The 13,255-nt window shown below is 44.1% G+C and overlaps 2 protein-coding genes across 11 annotated transcripts in view; both read left to right on the forward strand.

Moving 5' to 3' along the window:
• The window catches only part of RHBDL3 (rhomboid like 3), a 63,753-nt gene that overhangs the window by 47,093 nt on the left and 3,405 nt on the right, over positions 1-13,255 (forward strand). Inside the window, 4 exon segments of the mRNA XM_019474233.1 lie at positions 3,745-3,969; positions 4,685-4,833; positions 9,301-9,413; positions 12,325-12,425. Of these exon segments, the coding sequence (XP_019329778.1) occupies positions 3,745-3,969; positions 4,685-4,833; positions 9,301-9,413; positions 12,325-12,425 (588 nt within the window).
• Positions 11,739-13,255, forward strand: part of ZNF207 (zinc finger protein 207) — a 37,568-nt gene continuing 36,051 nt past the window's right edge. For all 10 annotated transcript variants that reach the window (XR_002086309.1, XM_009287682.1, XM_009287683.1 and 7 more), the window contains exon 1: positions 11,739-11,751. The gene's annotated coding sequence lies outside the window, so the exon portion shown is untranslated. The remainder of the gene's footprint in view (positions 11,752-13,255) is intronic.

A 13,255-nucleotide genomic window follows, 5' to 3' on the forward strand; every position in this document is an offset into this window, starting at 1 on the left:
TGGGTAAATTGAAATCTGGCTCCCACTGACACAGCACCTACTGTCGTTGGTGCAGGGAGTATCTTGCTCCTTGCCAGTCACGTTCCTTCCAAGCAGTCTGCTGGTGTGTTGCAATCTGTGAAGAATACGCTTGGTGCTGGGTATCTCCATATGTTCTGCGAGACTGCCACAGTTCACGACCTGCTCCATTTAATTTGCAGGCAGTTTTCTTGTTGCCTCTTTGCTAAGAGCTGATGAATTTTAATACCCAGTAGACCCTCTATCCTGGGACAGAATTCCAGCCACGTAAGTAGTTGACTTCAAAGGTATTTTCCATCTCTGAACACTTTGATCCCATGACCTCATATCTGAGTTAGCCATAAATGATTTCTCATGCATTTCCTTTTGTTTGTATTGACAAACCCTTGAAACTCTTAATCCATTTATATGTTTTTCTGTGCCTATCTCATGGTATCTGGGAAGGTCTACCAAAAATCAACTAGGAGGGAGAGGCTGTGCTTGCTACTTACAAGTGCAGTTGATGTGATACATCCATACCTGTTGTTCAGAGGCTACCAATGGGCAGTGCCTCATAGCGTATCAAAATAACCTTGTTGTGTGTGTTGAGGCATACAGGGTCTTTCTGCAGCAGTCACATGTGCTCCCCAGAGAGCTATCAGCATTTTGCCCAAGGGCTTCCCTTGCTCTTGTAATATCAACATTCACTGCTTTCCTATCATTACCAGTTTAAATAATTCTTGGCATTTTATCATCCAGATGTGGCCAGAAACAACCAATATGGAACACCTTGTAAAAATAATGGGGTGTGAGAACAGGTAATTGAGAGAACAAAGCTACAACTGTCTTTCATCATTCCTTGGAGGAAATCACATTGTCATGAGCTTCCATTTTAGTTTCTATATGGGGTGTGGAAGGTCCTGTGGTTTATTTTCCTCTCTTGGAGGAGGAAGGTAGAGCTTTCTGCTGAACAAAAGGGCTTGAAAGCAGTGCAGCCTAGTGATCAGAGAAGTCCTGCAGCCTTGATTCTTCTAACTTTAGCGTATGGCCTTGGGCAAGTCACTTAGTGTTGTGAGGTCCAGCTTCCCACCTCCCCAGAAGAGCCAGAGGCTTTGTTCATCTGAGGTGCAACTTCCACAGTGATAGTGCAATATCTTGCTTTTAACAAAACTAAGAAGACCCTTCCCTTCTGTTTTGTTTTTAGTATGTTGAGGAACACCTTCAGAAACATCATGCTGATGAATTTGCACTGCCCTTGCTGTTATTTGAGCTCTTTGGGCAGCATTAGCAGTAGTGCAGAGCAGGACACTGGACTGATGGGGCTGTGCTGAATTCAGGCGATTGAACTAAGCAAGTCCCTTTTTGCCATGCTCAGCAATAACGGATGGGTTCAGCGGTGCCTGTGTTAGGATCCTCTGCTGAAGAAACGCAAGGAAATTTCTGTTACGAGCCTAGCACAGACACAAACGTCGGCAGCCTTTGGAGTTTCCTGCCCCTCTCTTTCACCAGTCTCTGCAGTGATGAGGTCATCATCTGCTGAGGGTGGTCAGCACTTCTTGATGCTGAACTGCAATGATGATTTTCTTTGGTTGACTCTGGAAACATATTTTCCACAGAAGTGCTGCAGCAGGGAAAAGCGCTGACCGTTTTGCAGTAGACAGGAAAATCACACGTACCACTGTAGTTAGAATAAGCATATCAGCAGCTTCAGACAACTGTCCAGTATCTTCATCTGTAGCAGGCAAATTCATAGTTTCAGTCTGAATTTATTCTCATCCACAAGAGGAGCAAAGCCAGAGAGAACAGGACGAACTCTGCGAGGGAGCATGCACAGTACATCTCTGACAGGCTGCTCAGAACTAACCCGGAGCGAAGCTTTCTTCTGTGGACACAGTGAGGTCATTAAGTGGCTAAAGGTACCTTTTGAAACAGAGGTATGTCTGTCACCTACCAAAAAGCGTCTCACAAATGCTAAGGAAAGCCTTACACCTGGTGGATGTTTCTCTATGAAAATACTGTCTTTCAATATGAGTGGGCTTTCTTAATGCAACAGAAGATCACCAAGAATTTTTTTCCCCTCATCTTCCCTAGTTTTAGATAAAAGCTTTTGGATGATAGACTTGAGAAGACCAGAAGAAAGATTTTTGTGGACGGATTTTTTTTTTTTCTTCTTTGCCTTTTCTGCTTCTTTTGCCAGGAGTGTTCTTTTACAAGTGTTTTATGTATGAATGAGCGAAAGAAAGGAGAAAGAGTTTTTAGGGTAAACTTTTTTCTCACTAAAACAACTCAAAATGAACAACAACAAATTTTTTCCCCAGATTTAAAAAACTTGAAATAGATCAGTTGCCTGTCAATGTTGCTCACGTCGATGAATTTCTACATTGGAGGGACAGGCTGCAAACGGAAGGCTAAGGAGGGATGGGCAGCTGCTGGGAGAATGGGTTGCAGTGCCATCACCTCAGATGGCCCCTTCGCCTTCCTCCAGTGATTAACAGGAGGTGGCTCCCTGCAATGATTACTGTGTTTTAAGCAGCTTGGTCCAGCTTGGAACAATTACCCGGCAGCCTGGGCACTGAGAGCACAAGCTCTGGGCTTTGCTTTCTTTGGGATATTAGCCAAAACCAGCGTGATCCAAGACAACTGGAAGCCAGCGCTGTTGAACGTCATCTCTTATTTGGTTCTGGGAGACTGAAGATGCTGGTGGTTTCTGAGATCAGCTAGCAGTTCTCTCAGAAGAAAGACCACTCTGTCATATTCACTTTGCTGCCTTTTACTGTAAAAGGTCCCCCTACAGTGGTCTTTATGCATAGTTAGCCTTTTAAGCCTTCCTGCCAAAGATTCAGCCAGTACAGATAGTGACTCTAATGCAGCAGATTTGTTTGACATCAGGGCTAATTAGCAATTATCCAAATCTTGGAGCAAGCTCTTTCAGACCTGTTTCCCCCCCCCACCAAGCAGACTAGGCATAAAATTCCATCTGCCTAATTTGCAAACACAATTGCTTTAATTATGCATCCAAATTGGGAGAGTGTGTGCTCAAAAAGATAGATAGCTAATTCTGTGCATGTAAGATGATAATGCATATAAAAATTAGCTGTATCCTCCAAAGCCTGCACCATCTCAAAACCTCCCCCTCTGAGGATATCTGTTTTAGAAGAAGAAATCCTTTCCTCTTGGAAGTTTACAGCAGCTAAGATAGCCTGTACACTAGTTTAGTTTGTAGTTTTGTTGCTTGTGCAGTTTTGTTTTGCACAAAGGGATAATTTTCTTTGCCCAGAGCTAACTCCTGCTAACAAGGACCAGAACACAAGGGTTAGATGCTGTGAATGTACCTGCTGCTACATTCAATAAATTTTCTGCCCCAAGAGATGGCAAGTGCAGGGAAGTGTGATAGAGCGGGGGGAGCTGAGGGAAGGAGGACACAAGAATGTGGACCGTGATAATCAATGGTGAAGACAGTGGATAGAGGGCTGGAGAATGGGCCAGAGAGCTCAGCCAGGTGCATCAGCAGCCTCTGCTCTGCCTTGCCAGTGTTCTGCCCTGTTCGTAATAGCAGACGCTGGTTTTCCTCGCACCCCATATAGGTCACCCCGTGATCATCCTGAAACGTGGTTTCTAAAGCTCCAGCCTGGTGTTGGTTCTCCTGCCTGCCTGGATCTGGTGCTGCCAAGCTGGCACTAATCTCCCCAGATGGTTGTGCCAGGCCTTGCTTTGTCCTCATGGTTTCTTCCTTTTCTTTTTACCCAGATGAGCAACAAAAGGTCGAATAGTTTCCGCCAAGCCATCCTTCAGGGGAACAGGAGGCTGTGCAGCAAGGCACTGCTGGAGGAAACAGGGCTGAGCCTTTCGCAGAGGCTGATCCGGCATGTTGCATACGAGACCCTTCCACGAGAGATAGACCGCAAGTGGTACTACGACAGCTATACCTGCTGCCCTCCACCCTGGTTCATGATTACCATCACTCTTGTAGAGGCAAGTACCTTAATTCCCTCTCTCTGGGAACCCACACCACACTGCCAAAGGCTTTGCTGGGACATGATCAAGGGCTAGAGTGGGACTCGTTTAGACCCAGACAAGGGCAAGCACAAAGCTGATATCCATTTTGGCTTACCTGTATGTTTAAGTGTAGACTGTGATCCTATCTGTGTGCAAGCGTGGTTATTAGTCATTGAAACAGTTTGTATATGAAACTACAGAATTTGGGAAATTATAGCAAAACTTTTTGAGGAGTGCAAATCTGGACAGTTCTAGGGAAACTGGTAATTCAAATAATGGAATTAGAAGGAAAATTCCTATACGGTTACATCTGTTCTGGGAATGGAGAGAAAAAGGAGGGAAGAGAAACTGGATTAAATATTCTGACCTGCTCATCTGTTGCCCATATGAGATCTTTGCACAGTTGCTGAGTGATGTACTGGAATAAGCACAGAGAAGGATATATAATATGGCACTGATCAGTAGGGTGCTGAGTTCCTCTGATTCAGTGGCTGGTGTGTTACAGAAAGCCATGTATAGTTATACCAATGTGTTGCAGGTTCCTCAAAACAGGGAACTCCTGCTGTGTGAAGCTGTCAAATGGGAGAAAAATTATTGTACATTTGACTTTCTTCGCCATGATTTTGAGCTACAAAGTGCTTTTCAGTGAGAGAAGGCATTTGCTAACCAAGGAATCTCCCTGCTCTTTTAGGTTGCCTTTTTTCTTTACAACGGAGTGGTATTAGACAGATTTGTGCTGCAAGTCACCCACCCCTTATACCTGAAGAACACATTACTTTACCATCCTCAGCTCCGTGCTCAGGCTTGGAGGTACCTAACCTACATATTCATGCATGCAGGGTGAGTACTTACAAACTGTGGAGATTGCCTACAGTTCAGGTTCCCCTGAGAGAGGGAGGAGGAGGAATTGACAGAATCGGCTCAGAAATAAATTTTTAAAAATCAATTATAAATTGCATATAAAAATCTGAAGCTGTTGTGGAGTGTTGGGCAATGAGGCGCAAACCTTCGCAGCTCTCTGAAGGGAGGAGGCAACATAAGGAACTTAACAGATGCTGCTCTTCTCCCCAGCGGTGCTGGGACCACACCTCCCTCTTATTGTGCGCTTCCCAGTGTGTGCTTCCTAAAACTCACCAGTTCGAAGCCCAGTGCCCCTCTAGAGGAGCTGTGCAAGTGGTAGAACAAGTCTGCAAAGATGGTGGACTGGTATTTAAAAACTACATGGTGTATTCTTGCTAGATTTCCTAGTTGAGGTTGGAAAAGTCAATTAAATTCCCTGTGCCTGTGGTATGTCATCACTTAGTAATGTTGTCCCTTCTGTAGGGACTGAGATAATGCCTAGAAGCCCGAGTCAAGATTGAACTCCCATTTTGTACGCACTGTACAAACACCAGTGTTCCTGAAGAGTTGACAATCTCGTCTGACCAGATGGACAGAGAATGGTCCATCTAACGCAAAATGCAAAATGAAGGTGCACAGTAAAATGAATCCTCCTTCATCCTATGGGAGGTATGTAGCAGACTTGGGAAGAGAATATAAGGCGTGGGGATTCTAACTCTGTGCTTCTCGACTGTGCTAGTCCTCCCAAGATTCAAAGAGACTTAATTGTGTGATGTTTGTGATGCCATGGTGATGAGTGAGTGTCACAGGAAAGTTCATCCCTGTACAAAACACTCTACCACCTCTGAGTAGTTTCTCAGATCGTTATCTTCACACATTCCTGGCAGATAATTGCAATTTTCTTTAATTCTGTCATTGAAAAATCACAGCAACAAGCTTTTTAGCAGTAGTTTATAGTTTGAAACTTGATAAAGACCCTTTGTTCTTAAATAGAAAGCCTATATTCCCATCAGTCAATGTTCTCCTATGAAAGGCCAGGAAGATCAAGCTGATCTTTTCCTTTTTCCATGTCTCTGATGGAAGACATGCTTATGTCTCTTTTCTGCCATGGAATAACTGCCTCAGTGTGTAATTGCCCTTGAGCACAAGATGTGCCCCAGATCTCTGGATAAAAATCATAGGACAGAACAGACTCCACCCAAGGGGAGAGTAGGAAAAAATTTATAGATGAAACTTCTGAACGTGGCAACATCTGTACTCCGCATGCTAAATCCCTCCAAAAAGTCCATTGTATACCAGTTTCAACCTGCAAGTGGAGACTATTTGGCTTAGATATGAGGCTGGTTATGTAAAATGAGAATTGGAAGTTTCCATCGCTGACGATGTGGGGAAAACTGGGCTTGTAAAAGGAAGAAACACTTCATTTTTAACTACTGTTAGCTAATTTGTATCTGGGTTTTCTTCTGGTGGTGGTGGTGTTCTACTATATCACTTATGTAACTGCAGATTGCTTTGGGATACATTTGAAGAGAAGCACCTGCACAAGGACAATTTTTGCAGCATTTAAATGTCTTCCAGTATCACCTGTGGCATGCTTTCCTAACCTGTGCAAGGTCCTGTAGCTGGCAGTGCTTTGGCATTCTTCACGCTTATTGGCTGAAAAATATCCCAGGATTATTTCACATCTGTGGCTGGCTCAGAGATGAAGAGTGGGGAAGGTGGTGTGCAGGAGACACATTGTTTTTGTGATGGATTCCAAGTTCTTTAGCTACGTAGCCTTCAAAACAATGGAGAGTCCCGCTGGAACAATAAAACCCATGATTTATCTGCAGTATCTGGAGTTAGGATAAATGTTCATTTATTGCTAACTTCTGTCTGTTAAGCTCCTTTCATATTGGGAGAACAGATAAATCTTGGAAAGGTAATAACGTTTGTTAGTGGAAGCCCATCATTCTCCTTTCGTTTTCAAATGAGAGGCTAACACAATGCCATGGGGTCTATTGTTATCCTGCTTCCAGCTGAGACTTTAAAATGGTAATGTGGACTGCTCCTTAATTTAGTGCACTCAGCTTGTTTTTTTGAAGAGCAAGTGACAGCCTGAAGGTGTCAGAGAAGACAGCAGTTGCTAAGGCTTGGCTGGCTGTGCCTCTAGAAAGATTCCAAAAATGCACGGGCTGTGTGTTGGTCCTGATGGAGGGAGCTTTGTCAAGGGCTGAAAAGGCAGGCAAAGTTGTAAATTCTGCCCTTCTGCTTTCATGGAAAGCAGACGTTGATTATCTGGGGCCCACGCATTTGTAACACTGCCATAACAAATGACTTGCATTGATGCTCAGTCCCATTTGTTTGGTCCCGGGGAAGGAGAAAGTCTTTAATAAATCAATGAAATTGTCATTTCAAGAATGACGCATTCAGCACTGGCAAAGGCTAATTATATTTTATGGGTGCTTATTGACTGTGGAGCCTTCAAAGCTCTTAGCATGATGGGGAGGAGAAGCAAACGGGATTGCTCCTGGAAAGTCTTTTAAGAACAGCTGTGAATCAGGGCAGTCACTTTAGAGTCTACGATAAACTTTGCCGAGCTCTTACAAAAGATTCCTTTGAAAAATAAGACCCAGTGCTTTGTGTGAAAATATCAGGTGCCGCCTCGTGACGCTGACTGTGTGCCAGCCAAAGCTTCTTCCCTCCCCTCTGTAAAAGGGCACTTGGATGCTTTGACTCTTTTCTGCGATCTCAGTTTGACCTTTGCTGGTTGTTCCTAATTTAGTTCCTAAGTTCTGTGAACATGCAGGATCAGAATGGGTGTCAGAATATGCCCATGCCCAGTGGCTTCAAAAGTCTTGAGCAAGGTAATAAAACCACTCAGTTACATGCAGCAGTTTCCCATGATGACAAATTGCAGTGCTGAGTGTCTCGTGCAGGAGAGAAATTTATCCTTGGAGAGAAATTCATTGGAAACAAACCTATTAAGATATCCGGAAAGGACTGTTTCCTGCAGCATCATTTCTAGCAGTTTTTTCCGGTCCAACTTTAAATTCTTGTTTATGAGACTGTTCTGTCATTACTGCATCTCACCATCAGCATTTTTCTCTGATGTATATGGGAAATTGCTATGGTAACATGAAGAAAGACCAAAACAGTGAAAAATGCATGTAACTTAAACCAAAGATTGCTAGTGGCTGTCTGTGAGCAGTCCTTTTCTTGTATAAAATAGGATGTAGATTTTCAATGCATTAGCTATTTTGCACTCTTTCCCCCAAAAGATGCTAGCCTTCTGTGTTAAGTGTACCACTGTGTCATTTACGTCCACCTACTTTGTAAGCAGATTTGGGCACTCTTCATACAGAAAGCACTATATCCCTGGGTCCAGTGTGATGTGGCCATTCAGCAAGGTCACAGCCCTGTGAGCCCAGGGTAAATCTCAAACACTAGCACAGTGTGCTGTGCGGTTGAGAAGGACCCTGTTCAGGGGCTTGGTGCTGTTGTTACATCACTGGAAGATCCTGCAGATGGCAAAGGCATGCGTAAATATCTGTATAGAGCTTTGAAAAGTAGCAAGACAGCTTTGTTAAGTACTATTGATTAGAACAACAAATAACTTGCTTTGAAACTATTGATTCAGCACAGGAGAAAACTGCTGCACTGGAGTCTTTATCAAATATGCACATCTTAGCTGTCACACTCTCTACCTCTAGGCTGCAAGTGGTCCTGCACGTCCTGATGTGCGCAGTGGGGTTTTCTGAAAGACTAGTCTCAACTGAGCTTTTCCCATCGTGTTCAGCAGGAGTTTTGCTATTGACTGTAAAGGGAACAAGGGTAGGTGAACAGAGGGCTTCAGTGAATATACCTTGTGTCTCACTGGGCACCTAACCAGAGATGAAAATGCCCTCTGCTTCCCGTTCTGACCATGATCATATTGAAGTAGGCACAGCAGAAAAGGGTGAGGGTCAGACAGCACAAACAATAAAGCAGCATTATGTGTCACAAGAAAACGGCAACTGTCTTGGGACTGCTAGGCTTACCTTGCTTTTGACTTAATATCCACTCCTCATCATGGCAGTGTAATATATGCAGGGAAAGGCTGTATCATTAGGAGGGAGAAGAGAGAAGCAGGTCAAGTTTCTGGCTTCTGTTCCAGGCTCTGCTGCCATCTTGCTGCTTTTTTGGACAAGTCATTTAACTTCTTCAAACAAAAAAAAAAAAAAGTCTCACTAAGAGCCAAACATGCTATGAGGTCTTTGGCTGAAAGGACCTGGGTGGATATGAAAAAGATAATGAGCAGCAAGGAGGGAACAAACATTGCAGCTCTCCGTCTGATTTTTTTCAGGAACCATTGTTTTTCTCAGTGTTACAATCTATGTTCATGAAACAGGTGCTATTTGATTTCCTTTCCAAGATATCTCTGTCTCAAGGGTAGAGAAGGGAGACAGAGTTAGAAAAGAGGACAACTGTTGTTTTTCCTTGCCGCAGGATAGAACACCTTGGACTCAATGTTGTCCTTCAGCTCTTGGTTGGGGTTCCCCTGGAAATGGTGCATGGAGCTGCGAGGATCAGTTTTGTGTACGTTGCTGGAGTTGTGGCAGGTAGGTGACACCTCTGGATGCCCCAGATAGAGAAGCATCTGAAAATGGTCTGTGCTGACTTTTGTGTAGGATAAATGTTTTGTGGCATTTGGGTGCAGGAGAAGAGCAGTCACTGATCTTCTGTGCATTGAAATTCTTTTGGAGGCTGGAAATGGGAAATATGCTACAACTTGACATCTGTTTCTAACTAGCCATAGGCTCTGTGTAGGACACCTGCTAAAAAAGCACCAACAACCTGTTTCTTTAAAATAGCCTTGCTTTAGATGGTCTTCCTGCGTGTGGAGGTCATGCTGTTCCTTTCCTCTTGTGTCCCGCAGAGACCTAGAAGAAAGGTGGCATCACAGGCATCCCTGCATGAAGAGTCTTTTTTTTTTTTCCAGGTCCTGTGCCAGTTCTTCCTCCATTTGTCCTGTGCTGTCTGCTTTCTACAGCTTGAGTAAGCAAGAAGTATTCAGTTGTAGGTTGTGAGCAGTGCACACGAATCTGGAAATTCATTTAATCATGAAGCCATGGGGTTTGATTGATTTTTAGTTGTGCTGTATTGCTTTTGTTTACATTTGGCATTTCCAGCAGTTTGGAGGTGATGGAAGTTAGCTGACAATAGATCAACATCTCATTAAAACAGGAGGAGAGTGTGAGAACAGCCAAGGGCTTCACAGTGGAACTCAGACAACAATTGACTGCCTTAGTTCAAGATTTATGGTGATTTTTTTTTTTCCAGCTACATAATTTTATTTTTTCCATAATGAGCAGATAAAGCCTTTGTAAAATGGGCTGCATTGGGTACTAATAAATCCTACATTCCAGGAGAGAGACTGTGGAAAGAAGAATTGGACTAGGACAAAGGACTAGGCATGGTACAAACACCACGCTATTTAATGCAGAGAAAGGAGTCAGTAGACCAGCTCCACTGTCCCTTGCCTGTTATTTTAATAAGCACTAAAGTGGTCTCCAATCTGCAACTTTCCAGACATAAGCTTTTCTACATAGACCTGTGTACCAAACCCTGGGGCTTCATTTATATATGTGTAAATACACATAGCACATCTGTGCCAGGTAAGCGAAGCAAGTTAGCATAGAATCTGCTGCAGTTGAGCCCAGGCGAGCACTGCGAGTTGCCGGCTGCCTCTGATTCCTGTGGCCAAAGACTGGCTGGCAGGGTCCGCAGGGCCAGAGGCAGGTTTTATTGGGTGTTGGGCTGGGCTGAACGCCCAGAGCTCTGGAGGCTTGTAGCCAGTGCCTGAGTGAGGCTCACTAGCCCATCTAGCATTATTGGTTCATTTCTGCTACACAAATGATCCCATTTTTTTCTCAGACAAGCTGCCACATCCTCATAGACTTGCCTCTCACACCTTATGACCTATAAATTGTGGAAGAAAGTGCCAAATGGAAAGGGAAAACTTCCCTTCTTAGTGCAAGGTGGAACTACAAATGTGACTGGACAGTCCCACGCAGAAAGCATCCTATGATACCCTTACTTGTTTGAGTTGTTAGCCAATTATTAAACATGCTTTATTCTTTGACATGTGCCAGGAGAGAAAGAAAGAGGCATACTTATGCTGAGGATCTGGCAATATAAAGATAACACAGCTCCTAAACAATCAGGAATAAGCAGTAAAATGTAGACATGGGCCACAACAGCCACTCTCTACTGTTATGGTTTTTTCTCTGGCTTTACTCAGAAGACATGTTGAGACTGGGATTGAGAGACCGAAGGTAATGCTCAGTGCGGTGTCCAAGGACTTAACTGCAAGTTCTCATTACTCCTTTCCTAACTAACCATTAACTTAATCCCAAAGGGCAAGGAGCAAGGAGCTGAGAAGTCTCAGGGCCATACAGTGAAGGAGGGAGCTTTTATGGTTTTTTCTCTGGCTTTACTAAGAAGACATGTTGAGACTGGGATTGAGAGACCGAAGGTAATGCTCAGTGCGGTGTCCAAGGACTTAACTGCAAGTTCTCATTACTCCTTTCTTAACTTCTCATTAACTTTTTCCTTAATGGCAGTGTTTAAGGAGCTGAGAAGTCTCAGGGCCATACAGTGAAGGAGGGAGCTGTCAGCAGAGTTGGCTGGTGGAACCTCAGCACTTTCTTGACCCAGAATCAGCTGAGCAATTAGCAAAGAAATTTGTTGGATTCTGTACTACCGAGGACTCTCTCAAGATTTGCCATTGTGTTTTTTCTCCATTCCCGCTCATCACAAAGATCTTCATTATCCTTGCCTTGTGACACCAAGTCTGCCTTTGTCTCTCTCTCTCTCTCTCTGCAAACTTTAAGAGTAATTTAAATGAAAGGAGCTTTGAGCAGATCCAAGCCTCCAACTGGGATAAGAAGAAGCAGGGTCTATGTTTGGATGTATTGTTATTAGTGGTACCTTTATGTGATTGACCTGTCATTTTGCTATCTTGTGTTTACTGCCTCCATCCAGGTTATTTTTAGCTCGTTTTACTTTGAAGTTTTATATGTAACAGGCTGTGCTTTGATAGAGGCCTGTGCTAAGTTACAAGTCCCCAGTTCCTTCTCACTATGCAAATATTTGTCTTGCCAGCATGGGAGCTACTTCTATTTTATCTTCGGGTGAGGAACAAGACACAGACATTTGTCTGTTTCCTGCTTCCTTTTTATTTTAATCAGGGTGTAAGTGCCTTTTTGCAGCATAGGTTTGAAGATACGTTGCTGCCTTGCTTGGCTGCTTTTAAAGTTAGGTGCAAAAGAATCAATCAGTCGCTGTCTTGACAGTACTCAGGACTGAGTTAGCTTCACAAGTCGATTGATTCCCACCCCTGCTTCTCTTTATCTGTATATTACTGACCTGCAGCAATTAGCACAAAATGGACAGTAGCAGCAATGTAGGGTAGGAGAGAGTGTGTTTATTCGGCTGGCAATTGTCACAAACCCTTGTTCTTTCTTCCAGGGTCCCTGGCAGTGTCAGTAGCTGATATGACTGCGCCTGTGGTGGGTTCCTCTGGAGGCGTGTATGCTCTTGTCTCAGCTCACTTGGCAAATATAGTCATGGTGAGTACCAGAATGACTGTCTAACCTCTTCAGAAGTGAGCCAGGCCTGGTGGCCCAAAGGGATTGGAAATAGGGCCTGAGCCAGCTGTTGGTCATTCAGAGCTTGCCCCAGTTAAGAGTCTTGTCTCAGTGGTGTGGTCCTGGAATGGGAATGTTAGACTGCAGTTGGTGGCTTGGTATCCTGATGACTGGCAGCTTGCCAGGAGAAGCCAAAGATGCTGGTAATCCAAGACTTATCAGTGTACTCCAGGCTATCAGCTCTCCTTGCAGGGGCTGACAAGTGTTTGGAAAAGGAGGAGCTGACTGGCTCTGCAGAAGTTGCAGACTTGTTTCTGTCTGCATGTGCCATGTAATGTTAGCGGGTACCTAAGGAAATTTAGTATTTGGTGGATTTGTGTGTGGAATATCCCTTATCTCCATTTGTAAAACCCAGACTGAAGCTGAACCCTGGACGTACTAGTGATGCATCTTTTTGCCGTTTCACGTAATGAAGTACTTCACAAAGATCAGTAAATACCAGCATCGTCGTTCCTCTAAGACCTGGAAACAGGAGCTCATCCAAGGTCCTCAGCTAGGTGGTGGCAAAGCCCAACATATCTGCCTGTGTGACTCCTAAGCTGACCGCTGGGCAAAACCGGCTTTGCTGAGAGAGCTGATTTTGCTGCGATTAGGATTTGTGTGTGGTGGTACAGGGCTGCATGTCTGTCCTGTACCAGCAATGTCAGAGCAGAATAACCATAAAAATTATGGTAATGCGGCCTCCTCTGGGGTCTGAGTGGGAAGATAATGCGAGTTGGCTGCACTAGAGACAGAAGGTCTGTTATATGGGT

Source organism: Aptenodytes forsteri, unplaced genomic scaffold, assembly GCF_000699145.1.
Source record: "Aptenodytes forsteri isolate BGI_AS27 unplaced genomic scaffold, ASM69914v1 Scaffold153, whole genome shotgun sequence".
Classification (NCBI taxonomy): Eukaryota; Metazoa; Chordata; class Aves; order Sphenisciformes; family Spheniscidae; genus Aptenodytes; species Aptenodytes forsteri.